This window comes from Pteronotus mesoamericanus, unplaced genomic scaffold (assembly GCF_021234165.1).
Source record: "Pteronotus mesoamericanus isolate MK-2021 breed Mesoamerican mustached bat unplaced genomic scaffold, CSHL_Meso_final scaffold_31, whole genome shotgun sequence".
Classification (NCBI taxonomy): Eukaryota; Metazoa; Chordata; class Mammalia; order Chiroptera; family Mormoopidae; genus Pteronotus; species Pteronotus mesoamericanus.
This window is the reverse complement of record NW_026555312.1, coordinates 34,928,339-34,949,093: the sequence shown is the minus strand read 5'-3', so window position 1 is coordinate 34,949,093 and position 20,755 is coordinate 34,928,339. Positions and strand designations below refer to the sequence as shown.

The window sequence follows — 20,755 nt, the reverse complement described above, 5'->3', positions numbered from 1 at the left end:
AAAGGAAATAGAATTCCAGGAAATCTAGGAAGCTCAGAGTCCCCAAGAAGTTGGATCTAAGAAAACACACACCAAGGCACATCATAATTAAATTACCCAAGATTAAAGATAAGGAGAGAATATTAAAAACAGCAAAAGGAGAGAGTTACTTACAAAAGAGTTCCCATAAGACTATCAGCTGATTTTTTAAAAGAAACCTTACAGGCAAGAAGGGGTTGCAAACAAGTATTCAAAGTCATGAAAGGCAAGGACCTACATCCAAGATTACTGTATCCAGCAAAGCTATCATTTAGAATGGAAGAGCAGATAAAGTGCTTCCCAGATAAGGTAAAGTTAAAGGAGTTCATCATCACCAAGCCCTTATTATATGAAACATTCAGAGAATTTATCTGAGAAAAAGAAGATGATCAAAATATAAACAGTAAAATGACAACAAATCCACAACTATCAACAACTAAACCTAGAAAACAAAAACAAAGACAAAGTAAACAAACAACTAGAACAGGAACAGAATCACAGAAATGGAGATCACATGGAGGGTTAGAAGCAGGGAGGGGGTGAGGAGAGAATGGGGGAAAAGGTACAGGGTAGAAAGAAAAAAAAAAACAGGGAAAAAAATAACTTGAATCAAGTGGTTTACTGGGAACTAATGCCTGATACAAGATTAACAGTTAAACTACAGCTTAGTGCTGTCCAACAAAAACAGAATGCAAGCCACAAATGTCACTTAAAGTTTTCTAGTAGCCACATTAAAAAAAAAAAAAGATACAGATGAAATTAATTTTAATAATATATTTAACCCAACATACACAAAATTTTATCTATTTAATGTGTACACAATAAAAACTTATTAATGAGCTAAAAAAATAAACCCAGCATTCCAAAATGTCAAATTCATATCCAATTAAAAAGTTATTTCCCATGCAAAGATTCAGGAAAATATTTCTCATAAACAGAAGGAAAAAACCCAATCAATAAACAGAACCAGAAATTATAGAAGTAGTGAAACTGGTAAACAATGAAATTAAAATAGCTACAATATATTCTTAAGGATTTGGAGAAAAACATGAACATAAAGAAAAAAATAAAACTAAAAATTAAAAAACAAACAAGGCAAATGGGACTTCTAGCTTCTAGAGAGTAAAAAAAAAACCCCAAAACACAAAATACATTATTTAAAGTGAGGGTATCACCAGGTGGGATTAACAGATTAGACTGCAGAGGAGAGATTTTAAAGACATAGTAATGTAAACTATCCATAAAGAAGCTCAGAATGTAAAAAAAAAGGAAAAAAAGACAATTGAAAAAAAGAAGAGTATGACTGAGTTCTAGGACTGTATCAGCGGTCTAATGTGTATTATTAGAGTCCTTGGGAAAGGAAATAAAGGGAGGTTTTGGTATGAAATACTAAGGGAAATTGTGAAAAATATGACAAAGTTGAAGAAAACTATCAAAACTCCATACATTAGAGAAGCTAAACATACCCCAAACAAGATACAAACAAGGAAAAAATACAGAAAGCCTCATCATAAAACTATACCCAACAAAAATATCTTTCAAAAAGGAGGCATGTTAAAGACTTTTTTAGACAAACAAAACACTGAGAGAATTCAATGCATGTAGTTTATATCAAAAGATATATTAAAAGAAGTTCTTCAGGCAAAAAGAAAATCATACCTCATGGAATTTGGATACACATGAAAGAATGAAGAGCACCAGAAATGATAAACATGTTGGTAAATATGAAATACAAATTCTCTGGTTTTTCATATCTTTAAAATGGGTTGGTAAACACTTAAAATGGTCAGATAATAAATATTACAGGCTTGTAAGCCATGCAGTCTCTGTTACAACTTCTCAACTATGCTTTTGTAGCATGAAAGTAGTCATGAATGATACAAACAAATGAATATGGTTGTGTTTGAACAAAGCCTTTATTTATAAAAATGGACAGCTGTCTGTGGGCCATTACTGACCTCTGCTTCAAACAAAAATAACAACATTTATGTTTGTAACTCATTTAGAAGTAAAATATATGACAAAGGACAAAAGGGGAGTCAAATAAGACTCTTATACTATAAGATTCTTATACTATATATAAAGTGGTATAATCGACCTGAAAGTAATCTCTGTTAAGTTCCAGATATATACTATAAACCATAAAGCAGCCAATAAAAACAAATCAGTATAGCTAATAAAGGATATAAAATGGTACCATATAAAATACCCAGTTAACCCTGGCTGGTGTGGCTTGGTGGATCGAGTGTGCCAGCCTGCGAACCAAAGGGTGCGCTCGCCAGTCAGGGCACATGATAGGTTGCGGGCCAGGTGTCCAGTAGGGGGCGTGTGAGAGTCTACCACACACTGATGTTTCCTTCCCTCTCTTTCTCCCTCCCTTTACCGCTCTTTAAAAATAGATAAATAAAAATTTTAAAAATAAAATAACCGATTAATTCAAAAAAGGGAGAAAGAGAATAAAAAGGAAAGAAGTTACAAGATAAATAGCAAACAGTCAGTATGGTGGTAGATTTAACCTAATTACATAAATAATTATGTTAAGAATAAATGGTTTAGTCATTCCAATTAAATAGCAGAGATTGTCAGCTTGGAGAGAAAAGCAAGACTCAACTACATACTATGTAAAAGAAACACTTTACAATCAACAAGGATAGTGGCATTAAATGACACTCTAGATCAAATGGCCTTAATTGATATTTAAAGAACATTTCACCCCAAAGAAGCAAAATATACATTATTCTCAAATGCACGTGGATCATTCTCAAAGATAAACAATATGGTAGGACGCAGAACAAGCCTCAACAAATACAAGAAAATTGAAATCATAACAAGTATCTTCCCAGATCACAATGACTTGAAACTAGAAACCAACCTCAAGGAAAAAACTCAAAAGCATTCAAACTCATGGAGATTGAATAGCATTCTATTAAATAATGAATGGGTCAATAATGAGATCAAAGAAGAAATCAAAAAGCTTCTGGAAACAAATTTAAATGAACACATAACAACCCAAAACCTATGGGACACAGTGAAGGCAGTTCTGAGAGGGAAGTTCATAGCAATACAGGTCTGCCTCAAAAAGATAAAAATATTTCCAATAAATGACCTATCCCTCCAGCTTCAAGAATTAGAGAAACAACAACAAAGCAAGCCCTGGGAGAGTATAAGGAAGGAAATAATCAAGATCAGAGCAGAACCGAATGACACATAGCTTAAAGAAAAAAAAAACAATTCAAAGGATCAAAGAATCCAGGAGCTGGTTCTTTGAAAAGATAAACCATATTGACAAATCTTTAACCACTCTCATCAAGAAAAAAAAGAGAGGATCCAAATAAATAAAATTAGAAATGAAAGGGGAGTGGTAGCAACTGACTATAGGATACAAAGGATAGTAAGAAATTACTATGAACAAATATATGTAAAGAAATTTGACAATCTTGGTGAAATGGATAAATTTCTAGAAACACAGAATCTTCTAAAGTTGAATCATGAAGAAGCAGAAAACATGAATAGACCAGCAACAACTAGCGAAATTGAAGCAGTAATCAAAAAACTACAGACACACAAAAGCCCTGGACCAGATGGATTCACAGGCATATTTTACCAAACATTCAAAGAAAAACTAACACCTATCCTTCTCAAACTATTCCAAAAAGTTCAAGAACAGAGAAGACTCCCAAACTCTTTCTATGAGGCCAGTATTATCCTAATTCCAAAGCCAGGTAATGACACAAAAAGAAATAAAATTATAGGCCAATATCTCTGTTGAACATATATGCTAATATCCTCAACAAAATACTAGCAAACCAAATCCAATAAAACATTAAAAACATCTTACACCATGATCAAGTGGAATTTATTTCAGGTTGCAAGGATGGGAGAAAATTTACCAACCAATAAATGTGATACATAACATAAACAAAATGAAGGACAAAAATCACGTGATCACATCAATAGATGTTGTAAAAGCATGTGATAAAATCCAGCACCCATTTATGATAAAAACACTCAGCAAATTGGGAATAGAGGGACCATACTTCAACATTATAAAGGCCATATATGAAAAACCTACTGCCAACATCATACTCAAAGAGCAAAACTGAAAGCATTTCCCTTAAAATCAGAACCAAAACAAAGGAGTCTGCTTTCACCTCTCTTATTCAACATAATACTGGAGGTCCTAACCTTTGTGATCAGACAAGAAGAAATAAAAGACATCCAAATTGAAAAGGAGGAAGTAAAATTGTCGTTGTTTGCAGATGACATGATAGTGCACAAGGAAAACCCTAAAGGCTCCACCAGAATGTGCTCAACTTAATAAGTGAATTTGGCAAAGCAGTGGGATATCACATCAACATTCAGAAATTGATGGCATTTTTGTACACCAACAATAAAATGAGACAGAAATTAAGAAAAAAATCCCATTTACTATAACAACAACAACAAAAAAATAAAGTACCTAGGAATAAAGTTAACCAAGGAGGTAAAAGACCCATACTCGGAAAGCTATACAACACTGAAGGAAGAAATTAAGGAAGACACAAACAAATGGAAACATATACCCAGTTCATGGATTGGAAGAACTAACATCATTAAAATGTCCATACTACCCAAAGCAGTATTTCACAGATCTTGAACAAATACTTCAAAAATTTATATAGAATCAAAAAAGACCCAGAATAGCCACAGCAACCTTGAGAAACAAGAACACTGTTTGAGAGATCACAATACCTGATACCAAACTATACTACAAGGCTACTGTAATCAAGACAGTCTGGTGCTGGCATAAGATCAATGGAACAGACTAGAGAGGCCAGAAATAAACCCATGTCTCTATGGCCAATTAATTTTTCATAAATGGGGCAGGAGCATACAATGGAGTAAAAATCGCCTCTTCAACAGATGGTTTTTGGGGAATTGGACTGGTACATGCCAAAAAATGAATCTAGAACACCAACTTACACCATATACCAGAATAAACTTAAAATGTATAAAAGACTTAAATATTAAGTTGTGATACCATAAAAAGTCTGAGCAAAAAATATATGAAAATTTCAAACATCCCATGTAGCAATATTTATGCTAATATGTCTCTTAGGGCAAGGGAATTAAAGGAAAAAATAAAGAAATGGGATTACATCAAATTAAAAAGCTTCTGTACCCTAAAGAAACCATCATCAAAATGAAAAGGGAACCAAATGTATGGGAAAATATATTTGCCAATAATACATCGGACAAAGGTTTAATCTCCAAAATATATAAAGAACTCATATGACTCAGCATCAGGAAGACAAACAATCCAATTTAAAAATGGGCAAAAGAATTAAACAAACACTTTTCCAAGGAGGATATACAGAGGGCCCATAGATATATGAAGAAATGCTCAACCTCACTAGCCATCAGAAAGATGCACATTAAAACCACTATTAGATATCACCCCACATCTGTCAGAATGGCTTTAATTAGTAAGTCAACAAACAAGTGCTGGCAAAGATGTGGAGGAAAGGGAACCCTAGTGCACTGTTCATGGGAATGCAGACTTGTACAACCACTGTGGAAAACAGTACGGAATTCCTCAAAAAAACTAAAAATGGAAGTGCCTTTTGACCCAGCAGTTCCACTGCCTGGAATATACCCTAAGAATCCTGAAACATCAATTCAAAAGAATTTATGCACCCCAATGTTCACTGCAGTGCTGTTTACAATAGCCAAGTGTTGGAAACATCCTCAGTGCCCATCAGTAGGTGAATGGTTTGAAAAACTGTGGTACGTAAACATAATGGAATACTATTCAGCACAAAGAAAGAATAAAGAATTCCTATCCTTTCTGACAGCATAGATGGAACTAGAGAGTATTATGCTCTATGAAATAAGCCAGTCGGTGAAAGACAAATACCATATGATCTCACTTACAAGAGGTATCTAATGAACAGAATAAACTAACAAGCAAAACAAAACCAGAGACATGTAAACAGGGAACAGACTGAAAGCTGCCAGAAGAAAGGGGGGAGGTGGTAATGATGCAAAGAAGGGGAAGGGATTAGTCAAAGAACATATATGAAGGACCCATGGACATGGGCAACAGTGTGGGGACTGACTCTGGAAATGTGGAGGCGGGATGTAGGGTGGTGATGGGAAAATTGGGCCAACTGTAACAGCAAAAACAATACAAAAGTTAATAGAATAAAAGTTAAAATAAATAGAATAAAAAAATAACTTGGTCTATTAAATAATGCTGGATAGTGTGGCTCAGTGGGTTGAGCACTGGCCTGTAAACTGAAAGGCTGTGGGTTTAATTCCTGGTCAGGGTACATGCCTGGGTTGCATGCTGCCCTGGTCAACATGCCCAGTTGAAGGCGTGCGGGAGACAACCGATGAATGTTTCTGTCACACAACCATGTTTCTCTCCTTCTCTTTCTTCCTTCCTTCTAAGAAATAAATAAATAAAATCTTAAAAAAAAATGCAAAAGCTAGGAAAAATAAATAAAAGAAACACTGCAGATTTACACAGTTTGAAAGCCAAAGAATGGGAAGAGATATGCCATGTAAATAGGAAACGAAAGAAAGGAGGAATGGTTATATTAATATTAATATCAAAGTGGACTTTAGAAAAAGGACTACAAAAAAGTGATAAAAAAGAAAACATTTCACAATAGAGAGATCAAATCACTAAAAATGACTAACAATACTAAATGTATATGGAGCTAATTCCAGAGTTTCTAAATAACATGAAGCAAACCTGATAGCACCAAAAAGAAATTCAGAATTATGGTCAGAGAATTCAATATAATTTTTTCGGTACTTGGTAGAACAGTAGTCAGAAAATCACTATGGATATAGAAAACTTAACCCTGTCAACTGACTTGCTTAATTGACATTAATTAGATAGAACAATCTAATGACTAATACAGTCTAATTCATTATTTTCAAGTGGATGAGGAATACTTATGCAAAGAAATCATATTCTGGGCCATAAAACAAAACTCAATAAATTTAAAAGGACAAAATCATACAGAGTATGTTCTCTAACTACAAAAGAATTTGATGAGAAATCATTAACAGAAACATCTAAAAATTCCTTTAAGTAGTCAGGAATTAAACAACACACTTCTAAATAAACCATGGGTCAAAGGAAAAATGCAGAGAAAATTAAAAAATATTCTGGGCTGAATTAAAATAAAAACACAACACATCAATCTGGGGGATATAGCTGAACAAGCTAGGTTTTCAGGGATACTTATAGCTTTAGATGCTTATATTAGAAATTACTTTATGGATAAAATTGAATATAGACACCTTAAAAAAAATTTCACTGCTATTTAAATTATCCCACTCTGCTGACAATCAAAAAATCATTGACAAAGACCCTTTTTTATCTTTGTATTACTCACACAGCAGGTACTTAAAAGTTTAAGTGAATACATTATGCACCATAATGGACTGTAAACGTCTGAACCACAAATGGTTTTACAACCTTTCAGGTCCTTAATAATGGTTAGCACTGTGTGAAACATCTGGCTGGCAGTCAAAAACTGGTGAAATAAATTAATGTTGCTCCACTATATTCTGTTATGATGAAATTATTGTTCAGTTAAAATGAACTGTATTTTACTCACTCAATTTTTCTTGCAGGGTTTCTTTCTTTTGTTTTTGAATTTTTATTTCTTGTTCCAAATCTTCTACCTTGCTGTTTTTATTTGTTAACTTCTGATTTAGTTCTTTCATCAAACGTTCATAATCAGCTATTTCCATATTCATCAACGTAGTTTGTTGCGCATCCTGCATGTATTATAATATAAATTTAATATTATAAAAAGATCCACAAAACACTAGATAAGTTAATTTCATTTGTAAAATTGCTAAAATGATGCCATAGGAATAAATAGATTCTATTATGCTTTTCTGAAATAAAGTTTATATAATAATGAAACAAGAAGTCGGGTACTTTCTATTTTGTAATTTCAAAGTACTTTCTAATAGTTTAATCCAATTTCCTCAGTTTCATCATATCTCATTATAATTGGTAATTCTTCTCTTGTTAGGCTCGTATTTACAAACACTAATATTTTAAGCAGCTTGTATAGTACCTTTTATTTTAGGCTCCTCTTTAAAAAAGTTGAGAAAAGTAAGCCGAAGTTGTAATTATAAATTTCAACTTTTGATATGAAACCTTCATTTGTCATAAAACGACCAGATACAAAAATAAAATATCACACCAAAATCTAGTAATTCATGAGCTTAGATTCTTCTGGTGGGATAGGCACTCAAAAAAGTAAGTTATATTTTTAGTATTTTGAGGCAAGCAATTTATAAATGATTAATTTAGTACCAACTAATATTGTTTTTGGAACATTTCTTTTCAATGTTTATAGAATAGTTTAACAAATATAAATACTGACTTCAGTTTTGAGTCTGATGTTTTATTTTACCTTTTTAACCAGCTCTAATTCTTGCATGGTTTTCTGTAGCTGTTTCTTTTCCTTTTGAAGTTGTAGCTGAAGTTCTTCGAGTTCCTTTACAGAACTGGCATGCTCCTAAAATTAGAAATAAAAATGCCACCCCACCCCAAGACAACCAACATTAAAACAAAGGTATTTGAAGGAAATTATAAATCTGACATAATAAAATACAAAATTCTTGAAATCTTTCAATATTAAAACAATCTACACTCAAAAATCATTGTTTGGATTCTCAAATTCATAGCACACATTAAGAAATTAATGAACGCTGCTGTATTCACAAAATGCTGCTGGTTAATCTTTCCATCTTTTAAATAATACCTTGACAAAAAAACATTAATATATAAATTAATCCCACTAGACTGTTTTTACCTTTATCTTTTGCTCTTTCTTAAGTTTTTCAGCTTCCAAGTCTTTGTCTGCCATTGCTTTTGCTTTTTGGATTTCTAAAATCTGTTCTTCTAATAACTTGGCATTAGATTGCAGTGTTTCAACAAGAGCCAGGAGATCATCTTTATCAGAATTTAATTTTTCACACTAAAATGACAAATGATTCATTGCTATAAACACACATAAAATATACAGGAGTGGAAGAAGAAAATGATACACTAATGAGAATGTTGGTATAGTATAAAAAAATTTCAAAGAAGATTTCAAAATATATTCCAAAGAATGACAGTGTTAAATTGAGGATAAGTTTTAGACATGATCGTCATTGATATTAATTTGGCAAACATTACAAGGGACCAGGAACACTGGAAGAGGAAAAGGCAAAAATAATACAAAAACTCCAGGGGCATTCAGATTAGAGCAATAAGTAAGATAGAGTAATTGCTAGTTTTTGCCCCAACAGGGCGGGAAAAGAAAATGAAATTAAGTTTCTGTCTCTGTATTTAATTTTATTTTATACAAAAATACTGAAATTGAAATTTACTTATTAAAATTTTCATGTCTAAAAAAAGTGTTCATGTCTGCACATTACCTGAAAAGTTGAATTCCTTAATTGTCTTGTAAGTTCTTCTATATGATGCTCAAAGTTATTAGCACGCTCTTTTTCTATATCCAACTTTTCTGATTGCTTATCATATTCTAGTAAAAGATTCTTCAATAAAAGACAAAATAATTTACCTTTAGGATATTATGATACATTCAACCAGTCACACTAAATCATCAAGCCATTTTGATATAAGGTTTATGAGTCCATTCTTGAAGCTTAAATATTTGTCTCAATTCAACATTTGACAGAATATCTAACTGGCATTATATAATAAAATAAGTATAATACAGATGATTTTAAGTAGGAGGTGATCTGTGAAAGGGAAAGAGGATTTTAAATGTATACGATATATTTCCAAGTCAAATACTTGAGTCATCAACAAAAATAAACTTCTGAAGTATAAACAAAATTTAAGGAGAAAAAGTTTAACATGGTCACTTATTATTTCCGCCTGATGATGAAATGTTTCAGGCCTACTCTAATATAAAGTAGAGGTGCTAACAGAAAACCATGAGAAGATGTTATATAAATACAGACTCTAATCTTATGGCAAAAAATTCAGTATTTTCTAAATACTTGGAAACCAACTGAATTTTTTTTGATATTCCCAGTTGCCCCCTATTCAGGGACAGAATGCCCAGACTGACCTTTTTGCTACCTACCAGCCAATCAGGTTACTTCCAAAAACACATAAATGAGACTCACTGTTTCCAGATTATCTATAGTTTTTCCTCTCTCACCCATTTTCTAAATCCTTTGTTGCCTTTGTTCCTGGACAACTACTGGTTGTTCGCCTTCACATAAATGAATTTGTATGCAAAATAACTAAGAAAATATTTCTGGGTTTTCTTTGAGAGTTTATTTTGGGAACCCAGAAAAGTGACCTTCATCCAGCTCTGGACCTCTTGAATCCTTGGATCCACCTTCTCAGGCTCCTCTGGTGGTCTCATGCATGGCAATTTTATGTTTTTCCTTGCCAATTCTTACTCTTAACCAAATCTAATTTTGTTTCTAATTCTGATTTATGCATAGTTCATTATTTTTTAAAAATTGTTTTATTTATTGATTTCAGGGAGGGAAAGAGGGAGGAGGGGGAGAGAAGGAGAGGGTGAGAGAGGGTGAGGGGAACACAGGGAGAGAGGGAGAGAGATTTGTTGTTCCACTTATTTATGAATTCGTTGGTTGACTCTTTTATGTGCCTGACCCAAGATTGAACCCGCAACCTTGGTATATCAGGATGACACTCTAACAAACTGAGCTACCCGGCCAGGGCCTATGCATTATCAATTATTGTTTACACTGGTTACTGTTAGAATCTTAATTTCTATTTTACATTCTACCCATTTAGTAATTGGCAAAAGGCAGGAACTGGGCATGTAGAATCTAGCTCGTAAATTTGTCCATGTTTATTTGAGGATTCTGATACTTCCTGGCATAGATAAATATGGGGCTGAGAAATCATGCCTTCTTTTCCATAGATGCCATCCTTGTTTTTTATTTATGTGGATCTAACTCCAAAAATCAAAGACTAATGAGTAAAAACAAAAATGACCTCTTAGACTGGTCATTTTTGTTTTTACTCATATGGTTCTAATAACTGTGAATAGCTGCAAATATTGAATTGCTATACCAAGGCTGACTCTAGTAAATAATGGACCCCTACAGGAAATTCTCATATATTATTCCTAACAATAGCTTTGGAACAAAAAATTTATGCCATACATGCAACAATCTTCTTTCTGTGATGGGTATGCTGATACTTCTAAGCAAATGAATAATAACTGATTACTGTAACTTCAGAACTGTTGCACATTCAGATCTCTTTAAAAAATACTGGTAAAACTTATTATTGTAAGTAATATAAACACTGAAAAGAAACTATCTAGCTAAATTCATAAGTAACCTACAAATTTACTCAGCATCTTAACAGTGATGCTCCCTGAGGAATGTAATGGAGCTTATTTATATGACTGTTTTTACTAAAAGTGATCATCATTCTTAAACATATGAGTACCTCTGTTTTGACCTAAATCCTGTTGTTTCATCACAAATGGGATCTCCAACTTACTAAAATATTGGGAAAAATTTTATAACTATAAAATCTACTTTAAAAAATGTTTTAACTGATTTTATTTTTAAAAGCAGTTTTAGGTTCTCTCCAAAACTGAGGGTAAAGTATAGAGAATTTCCATTACCACTCTCCCTCCCTTCCTCCCTCTCTCCTTCCAATGCAGAACTATTTCATTATCAACATTCACTGCCAGGGTAATAAATTTATTACAACTGATAAACCTACATTGACTCATCATTGATGAACAACATCCTCACTCAAAGTCCATAGTTTACATTAGGTTTCATTCTTGGTGCTGTACATTCTATAGGTTTGGACAAATGTATAATGACATGTATTCACTATTACAGAGCAGTTTCACTGCCCTAAAAATCCTGTGTCCCACCTATTCATCCCTTTCCCTCTACAAGCCCTTAGAACCATGGATTATTTATTTTACTGTCTCCATAGTTTTGCTGTTTCCAAAACATCATAGAGTTGGAATTATACATTATATAGATCTGTCATTATTGGCTTCTTTCATTTAGTAGTGATACACATTTAAGTTTCTCCAAAGTCTTTTCAGAGCTTGATAGCTTATTTTAGTGCTGAATACAATCATGTATCACTTACTGATGGGAATATGTTCTGAGAAATGCATTAGGTGCTTTCACTGCAGGAACATCATGGAGGTACTTACCTAAACCTTGATGGTCTAACCTACTGTACACTTGGACTCCTGGGCTATAAGCCTGTATAGCATGTTACAGTACTTAGTACTGTAGGCAACTGTAACAATAGTAAATATTTGTGTATCTAACATAAAAAAGGTATAATAAAAATATGGTATAAAAGATTTAAAAATGTTACACCTGTACAGGGTCCTTACCATGACCACTCATGGAGCTTAGGGGACTGGACGTTGCTTTGAGTGAGTCAGTCAGTGAATGGTAAGTGAATATGAAGTCCTATGACATTACTGTAAAATCTGGTAGACTTTATAAATACTGTCCCAAAAGCCCTTTACCTGTTTCCACTGGAGAGTCAAAACTAAAACATAAAGGTGTCAGTGCTGCTCCATGAACAGGGATATGTGCTGTAATGACTGGAAATACAGAGGAAAAGCTGGCTAGTAAAGGCATAGGCCATAATAACGTCAGGAAGGAAAGATGGCCTGAAGATCAGTAGGAATAAGAAATCAAGATGGGGAGATAAAGGAACATAGGAATTGTCATGGCAATGTGGTTTTGGCTATTGCATGCTGGAGCAGTGGTCGGGTCAAGTAGCTTTGTGGTATCCATAAAAAAAAAAAACAAAAAAAAGAGGGTATTTAACATGGAGAGGGCATAGAACTGAGGATTCAGTATTTTGACTCTGGAAGTTTGTTTTTAGTTCCATCAACCCAATCTAGCACAAAGAGCTCTTTCTGGGATTGAACTGATAGAATAAAATTTATCTATGCTTTACATCATTAAGACCTGAAAATATTTCCAAAGAACAGGGACAGGCTGGCTCCACACTACCACCAAAAGCTTTTCCTAAAGTGCGAGTGGCACTCAATCCTTGTCAATCCAGAGCTCCTCTGGATCTCTGTCACTGTACAAGATCTTAAGTCCTCAACAAAGAATTTACAGCAGTAGGCCCTGAAAACCATCAAGCTAGATCTAAGAGAGCTGTAATGCCCCCTGAATACATAGCATTTGGAGGATAGGCTCCTGTTATCTGAAACAGGTTAGTCACTAGGAGTAACTGGTGCACTCAAAATTGAGGTGCTGTGAGTAAATCTAATGCCAAGCCCCACAATATTGCTCCCATCAGGGAAAAAAAAAATCCTTCTGAACCACATATTCTTCTATTTCTTACAGGATATTCAGCTCCATTATAATCTTATGGGACCATCATCATATGTTATGTGGTGCATGACTGTAATATTCAATTGTCTAAATGTACCATGGTTTATTTATCCATTCATCTAGAAGGCCATCTGATTAGTTTCAAGTTTTGGTAATTATAAATAAAGTTGCTACAAACATCTGTGTGTAGGTTTTTGTTTGGATACAAATTTTCAAATCCTTTGGGTAAATACCAAGGAGCATGGCTGCTAAATCATATAGTAAGAGTATGTTTAGTTTTGTAAGCTACTGCCAAATTTCTTCCAAAGTGGCTGCATCATTTTGCCTTCCCACCAGCAACAAAAGAGTTGTGTTGCTCCATATCCTTGCCTACATTTGGTAGTGTTGTCTTTTTGGATTTGGACCATTCTAATTGGTATCTCATTTTAATTTGCATTTCCCTGATGATATATGACATGGAGTATCTTTCCATATTGTTATTTGCAACCTGTCTAGTTTCTTTAGTGAGGTGTCTGTTAAGGACTTCAGCCCACTTTTAAAATCAGGGTTTTTTTGTTTTGTTTTGTTTTCTTATTGTAGAGTTTTAATAGTTCTTTATGTATGTTGGAGAATAGTCCTTTATCAGACACCTGTCCTCTGCAAATATTTTCTTCTGGTCTGTGGCTTCTCATTCTTTTGATGTTAACTTTAACACAGAAAAATTTTAATTAAGTACAGTTTATTAATTCTTTCATGGGTCATGCCTATAATAATCTATCTTAAAAGCAATCGCCATACCCAAGGTCATCTAGGTTTTTTCCTGTGTTATCTTCGAGGAGTTTAATAGCATTATGTTTTACATTTAGCTCTCTGATCCATTTTGAGTTAATTTTTGCGGGGTTAAAAGTCTAGATTTATTTTAATAAATTTATTGACTTTCTAAAAAATTTTTACTCGATCTAGAGAAAGAAAGGAAGAGGGAGAGGGAGAAGGAGATGGAGGTGGGAAGGGAGAGAGAGAAGGATGGGGGAGAGAAAGAGAAAGAGAGGAAGAGAGAGAGAGGAGAAAAACATTGATTTGTTGTTTTATGTATTGATGCATTCATTGGTTGCTTCTTGTATGTGCCTTGACCAGACTGAACGTGCAAACTTTGTGTATTAGGTCAATGCTCTAACCAACTAAGCTACGTGGCCAGGGCTAGATACTTTTTTTTTTTTTTTTTTTGCATGTGGATGTCTACTTGTTCCAGCACCATTTGTTGAAGATTATCTTTCCTCCATTGCCAAAGATTTGTTGACTATATCCATATAGGTCTGTTTCTAGGCTTTCTATTCTGTTCCATAGATCTATCTATTCTTTCAGCTGTACCACAATCTTAATTGCTGTGGCTTTATAAGTCTTGAAATTATATTGTGTTAATTCTCCCACTTTGTTCTTCTTCAGTATGCCTGTTGTGGGCTGACATGCATTGTTTTCCTTCTCTCTAAAGAACTTTTAACAATTGTTGAAAGGTATGTCGACTAATCCCCTCAGTTTATCTGATAAAGTCTTTATTTCAGCCTCACTTATTGGAGGATAATTTTGCAGGCACAGAAGTCTAGTTAATGAATATTTTTCTCTCAACAATTTATTTCATTCCACACTCATTTCTTGTATGGTTTCTGAGAGGTTGGATGGAATACTTCATTTAAATTTATCTTTAATAATTTTCTGAATTTTTCAATTATAGGTGTCATACATTATTATATTAGTTTCAGGTGTAAACTCCAGTGATTAGACATTACATAACTTACTAAGTAGTCAACCTGATAAATCGTGCACCCATCTAACACCATGCACAGTTATTAGAATATTATTGACTATATTCCCTATGCTGCACTTTACATCTGCATGACTATTCTGCAACAACAAATACGTACTTCTTAATCCATTCACCTTTTTCACCCATCCTCCCAACCCCCTCCAATCTGGTAACTGTCAAAATGTTCTCTGTATCTATGAGTCTGCTTCTGTTCTGCTTCTTTATTTTGGTTTATAGATTCAATTGCTGAGTGATGTTCTTATTGTTCAGATTTTAATCTTTTCTTAAAGAAGAGATATGTCTATTTATCTATACTGATTTCGTGGTGATGAACTCCTTTAGTTTTTTATTGTCTAGGAAGCTCTTTATCTGTCATTTGATTCTAAATGATAGCTTTGCTGGGTAGAGTAATCTTGGTTCTAGGTCCTTGCTTTTCATTACTTTGAATAATTCTTGCCAGTCCCTTCCAGCATGTGAAGTTTTTGTTGAGAAATCAGCTGACACTCTTATGGAAGCTCCCTTGTAGGTAACTAACTGCTTTTCTCTTGCTGCTTTTAAGATTCTCTCTTTGTCTTTAACCTTTGACATTTTAATTATGGTGTGTCTTAGTGTGGGCCTCTTTGTGTTCATTTTGTTTGGGACTCTCTGTGCTTCCTGGACTTGTATGTCTATTTCCCACCAAGTTAAGAATGTCTTCTGTGCTTTTTTCAAATAGATTTTCAATTTCTTGGCCTTTCTCTTCTCCTTCTGGCACCTCCATCATGTGAATGTTGGTATGTTTGGCATTGTCCCAGGTGGACTGCCATATAGGATCACCTGTGCAGGGGCCCATCCCACAGAGCAGGACTTATTTCAGCTGGGTTCTGGTGCCTGCTGAATCCTCTCCTGGAGTGTGTCACTTGTGGAGGTGGTTGGTTGCTTGTGCTTCAATGTGGTCTGAAGCTGTTGACTGGGTGCACTGGCTCTGAGGCTGCCCAAGAGGTGCAGGCCAAAGTCAGCCTCCACCGGTGTTCTGGTATTCTGTATGCTGAGCCCACCCAGCATAAGCTACAAAGAGATCTGCAGATGGCTACTTCTTGTGCTGGGCATGGAGTTGCCAAGGTGAGGCCAAGCTATGAAACAAGGCTGTCTGCTGCTAGTTCCAGGGTTGGGGTCACTTAGTAAGAGGTATGGGCATGCTAAGGCCAGGAGCTGTGTGTTTGAGAGATTTTAGAAAAATCTGAAGCAGGAGACAAGCCATTCTTATGGAAAAGCCACTGGCAACCACTTGGGTGGGTCCAAAAGTTGGGTGGGGCAGGTCCTAAGGGAATTAGCAGGACAGGACAAACAGTATGAACCAGCTTGATGGACTCTTGATATGTAGCCCACCTGACTGCTCTGTGGTGGAGGGGGGCTCATTAAAGGAATAATTGCCTCTGCCAGCTCTTCTTTCTGGGAGAAAGCTGGCCCCCTGACTCTCACTCTGAGGCCAGACTATGCAGTTCCTCCTTGTATGTCTCTGGTGCATCTTGAAGTACTGCCTAGCATTAGAGTTCAGAGCAAATAAGTCTGAGTAAGTGTATGTGCAGGCCCTTTAGGAGAAACTGCCCTGGACTGCAGAAGTCTGTCTCACTCAGCCTCAACCTACACTGGTTTTAACAGTCAGAAATTAGGGGAACTTCTCTTCCGGCACTGGAATCCTGGGTTGGAGGACCAGGTTTGGTACTGGAACCCTTTGCTCCTTGGGGGACCTCCAAAACTGAGATATTCCTCCCGATTTTTATCCACCACATGTGGGTGAAGGACCAGCTGATTCCGTGTCTCTGTCCTACCAGTCTTGATGTGGCTTCTGCTTTAATTCCCCAGTTGCAGGACTTTCATTCAGCCAGATTTCAGGTGGTTCTAAATGATGGTTGTTCTATAATTTAGTTGTGATTTTGATGTGGCTGTGGGAGGATATGAGTGCCACCGTTACCTGTGCTGGAATCTTGACCAGAAGTTGGATGCAATTCTTACAGGTAAGGTGTTTTTCCTCTTATGGCTTTTTCCAGGATTTTTAAAATCTTTGATGTTCTGAAGTTTACAAATTATATGCCTAGGTGTGAATTTTTTGGTGTTTATTATGCTTGGTGTTCCCAAGCTTCCTGGATCTGAGGTTTGGTATCTGATGTTAATTTGGGAAAACTCTCAGTCACTACGGTATGAAATATTTCTTTTGTTCCCTTCTCTCTTTCCTTTCCTTATGGCATTCTCATTACGCATGTTATACCTTTTATACTTATCTCATAGTTATTGAATATTCATTCTTCTTGTGTTCAGTCTTTTGAAATCTACATTTTAAACAAATATATTGGCATACCTGATCTACCTCTGGAGAAAATTAATAAACTGGTATGTACAGAAGCAAGCTCCTAATAGCTCATAAAAGATAAGTCATATATAAATTTCAAATAAGTGTGTTTAAAAATGGATTTATGAGATATCTGTATATATTAAGGAAACTAATCCCTTATCATATTTTCATGCTAATTTTATATTTTGTATAGTTCAGTATTTTTCCCTTTGTAACTTCTTTAATTGCTTTTAAGTTTAGAAAAGTATTTCATATTCTGAAGTCTAGTGAGTCAGTATTTTATTCTATATTTTAAAAAATCATTTTTATTTTGACAATACTCTTTAACCTATCCAGAATTTACTTTGGTGTACGGAATTAAGTAAAAATCTAAGTAGATATTTCTGAAATAGCTTTTTAATTCTCTCTTCATTGGTTTCTGTGTTTTCAAATCTCACCGTAGTAGTATAGCTTATTTGGTGAAAGAACAGATCTAAAATCAGACTGCCTGAATCCAATCCTACCTCTGCTATGTTACCTGTTCTGTGACCTTGAGTCCCTTAATCTCTTTGAACCTCAGATTCATCACTTGTAAATTGGCAATGTTAATAACATACTTCCTTTTGGGGTTTTTTTTGACAATTAAGTGCCATAAGATATGTAAAGTGCATAAAAAAGCCTGTCCTGTAAGTGCCTGTTGTTATGCATAAGCCTCTATATTTTCTGTTACATTAATCTGTTTTATTTTTACATAAGAACTATATCACATTATTGTAGTTTTGTAATAAATTTTATTGTCTGCTAGAGCAAGATGTCATGTTTCACTTTTTGCTAGCTTGTCAGGATCACCCTACCAAAAAACCCTAGAATTTTTAGCGAAATTGTTTTCAAATTTGTAAACCAAACTGAGAACTAATATTTCAGATAATACTCAGTCATCCTATATACAGGGTCTGGCAGAAGTAAGGCCTGTTTGAGTGTAGTTGGTAGGGCAATAATATGGGTATAATAATTTATAGTTTTAATTTGAACATTTCACCTATCATATGGTGTACCTGAGTGTGATATTATGTTACAGAAATACATGGTGATGATTTTGTAATGAAAAAGGGGTGTTATTTGTGCTAGACCCTGTATGTTTTGCAGTTTTCTCATTTAGTACCAAATTTTCTCACTAAAGTTCTTCCGAAAATTTTATTTTAGGCTATTTTGGGGTTTTTTTCTTTCAATTAAATCCCACTTGATTATGGCTCACTCTCTTCTCCCTATCTACCTTTACTTTTCTATATAGTTTGTATTTTGTGGGGTTTTTTTTCTGTTTGTTACTGTCATTGGAATGTAGGTCCTAAGAGGGCAGTAACTTAGTCTATTTGGTTGACCACCATCTCACCAGCACTCAAAACTCAGCCCAGCTGTAAAGATATTTACTGAATAAATAGGCACAGAAATACAATGGTATTTATCTCGCATTCGGTAATTTTGTTGTACTCCCATTTTTAATTCTTATATTTTTTAAATACAGTCTCAGGTTATTTAGGTAGAGAGGCATATTACCTCCATGTAATAATGCTTTCATTTTCTTGTCAGACCTGCTATTTAAGCTTCAGTTTTATTCCTTTGGCCAAAACAATATTAAATAATAACAGTAATAATAGCCATCTTTTATTGTTACCAATTTTATTATGAAACCTCAAAATGGAATTTTAGTTAAAAAAAATAAGGCACTATTTAAAGCTTAGCTGTTTAAAATATTGACCCTAGAATGATAACACATCATACAAAAACATAGTAAAAACTACTTACTAAAAAACACAAGGTAATTGTGTTATGTACAAAAGTTTCATGTTTCTAGTATATTTCCTAACTTAGAGGTCACAAATATAAATTCTTATTAAAATAACTTTTTACCTTATAGTTTTCTGCACCTTGAATGAGATCTCTCATGGAAGTAGACAACTGATCCTTTTCTGATTGAACAAATTGGAGTTCCTCCTTTAGGGTCTGGGTCTATTTTAAATATACAATAGAAAGTTTTTATGAACTGAAAAACTTGTTTTTCTAAAACATAAGGTTCTTTAATCTTGAATTTTTAAGTCACCTTACCTCTCTTCTGCTGGAATCTAGCTCTTTCTTTGCTTTCACAGCAACTAGTTTTATCTTATTTATTTTCTCCTCTTTCTCTTTGGATTCTTTTTCTAGATATTCTAAAAACATAAAATGAATAGATTATATATGAACTCAAAAGGAAAAAAGGGAAAACATTCAAATTATTTATTTTAGCCTTAGAAATTGATCTTTAATCTGGAACACAAAATCTGCAATTTGTAATTAAAATAAAGTACCAAAAACATTAATATCTATTTTTAAAAAATTTATTAATTTTAGAGAGACAGAACAAGGGGGAGAGAAAAACATCAATTTGGTGTTCCACTTATTTGTGCACTCATTGGTTGACTCTTGAATGTGCCCCAACTGGACTGAACTCACAATCTTGGTGCATCTGGATGATGCTCTGGCCAGTGGAGTTACTGGGACAGGGCAGTATGTATTTTTATTAAGTGACAGCTTAATTATTCCCTATCTAAGTGAGGCAAACAATGTAAAAAATTTCCATTTTCTTCAGTTCTCCAAAATAGCCTTTAAAATAAAAACCCGTTTCAAAAGTGTCTAGGAATTGGAGACGCTGTTGGGACACTTTTAACCTGAGAAGACTCACTGAAACACAAGTATGCCAAGATTTTAGGTGGTAATTTGGAAAGAAGGATCAAATAGAAGAGATACCAGATGAAGTTAGGTATTTATGCTCCCTAGGCACACTCCTCTTGGTTGGTGGGTCTTAGTTTTATGACTAAACCTATAGTATGTTCTATAGGTCCAATCTTGATCTCTCCCCTTAAAAGCTTCATCTGTCTTCCCTATATAAATGCCACTGTTTCATGTTACTTCTTGATGGTATCATTGCTTAACTTCAGTTATGACTTGAAGTTATATCCCTACTTTCCCACTTATTAACTTAGTTGCACCTGTCCCCATATACACTCTTTGTCTGGCTGCTTCAGATGGAGAGAGAGAGAGAGAGAGAGAGAGAGAGAGAGAGAGAGAGAGAGAGAGAGAGAGTGTGTGTGTGTGTGTGTGTGTGTCTGGCACAGGCCAACTGTTTATATTCTGCATTTCATTCTATATCTTCTCACCTACTCAGGCATCAGTCTAGCAATTCCCCCCATTCCCTTTTTTTGTGCAGCATATCTCCTTCTCTATTAGTTTTTTTCCAATTTATAAACATACAA

At 34.5% G+C, this 20,755-nt stretch overlaps 1 protein-coding gene across 1 annotated transcript in view; it reads right to left on the bottom strand.

The window, feature by feature from the left end:
• The window catches only part of GCC2 (GRIP and coiled-coil domain containing 2), a 99,353-nt gene that overhangs the window by 62,611 nt on the left and 15,987 nt on the right, over positions 1-20,755 (bottom strand). The window contains exons 8-13 of the mRNA XM_054592012.1: positions 19,572-19,672; positions 19,377-19,475; positions 9,460-9,579; positions 8,850-9,014; positions 8,448-8,552; positions 7,635-7,797 (exon numbers count right to left, since the gene is read on the bottom strand). Coding sequence (XP_054447987.1) covers positions 7,635-7,797; positions 8,448-8,552; positions 8,850-9,014; positions 9,460-9,579; positions 19,377-19,475; positions 19,572-19,672 — 753 coding nt within the window. The remainder of the gene's footprint in view (positions 1-7,634; positions 7,798-8,447; positions 8,553-8,849; positions 9,015-9,459; positions 9,580-19,376; positions 19,476-19,571; positions 19,673-20,755) is intronic.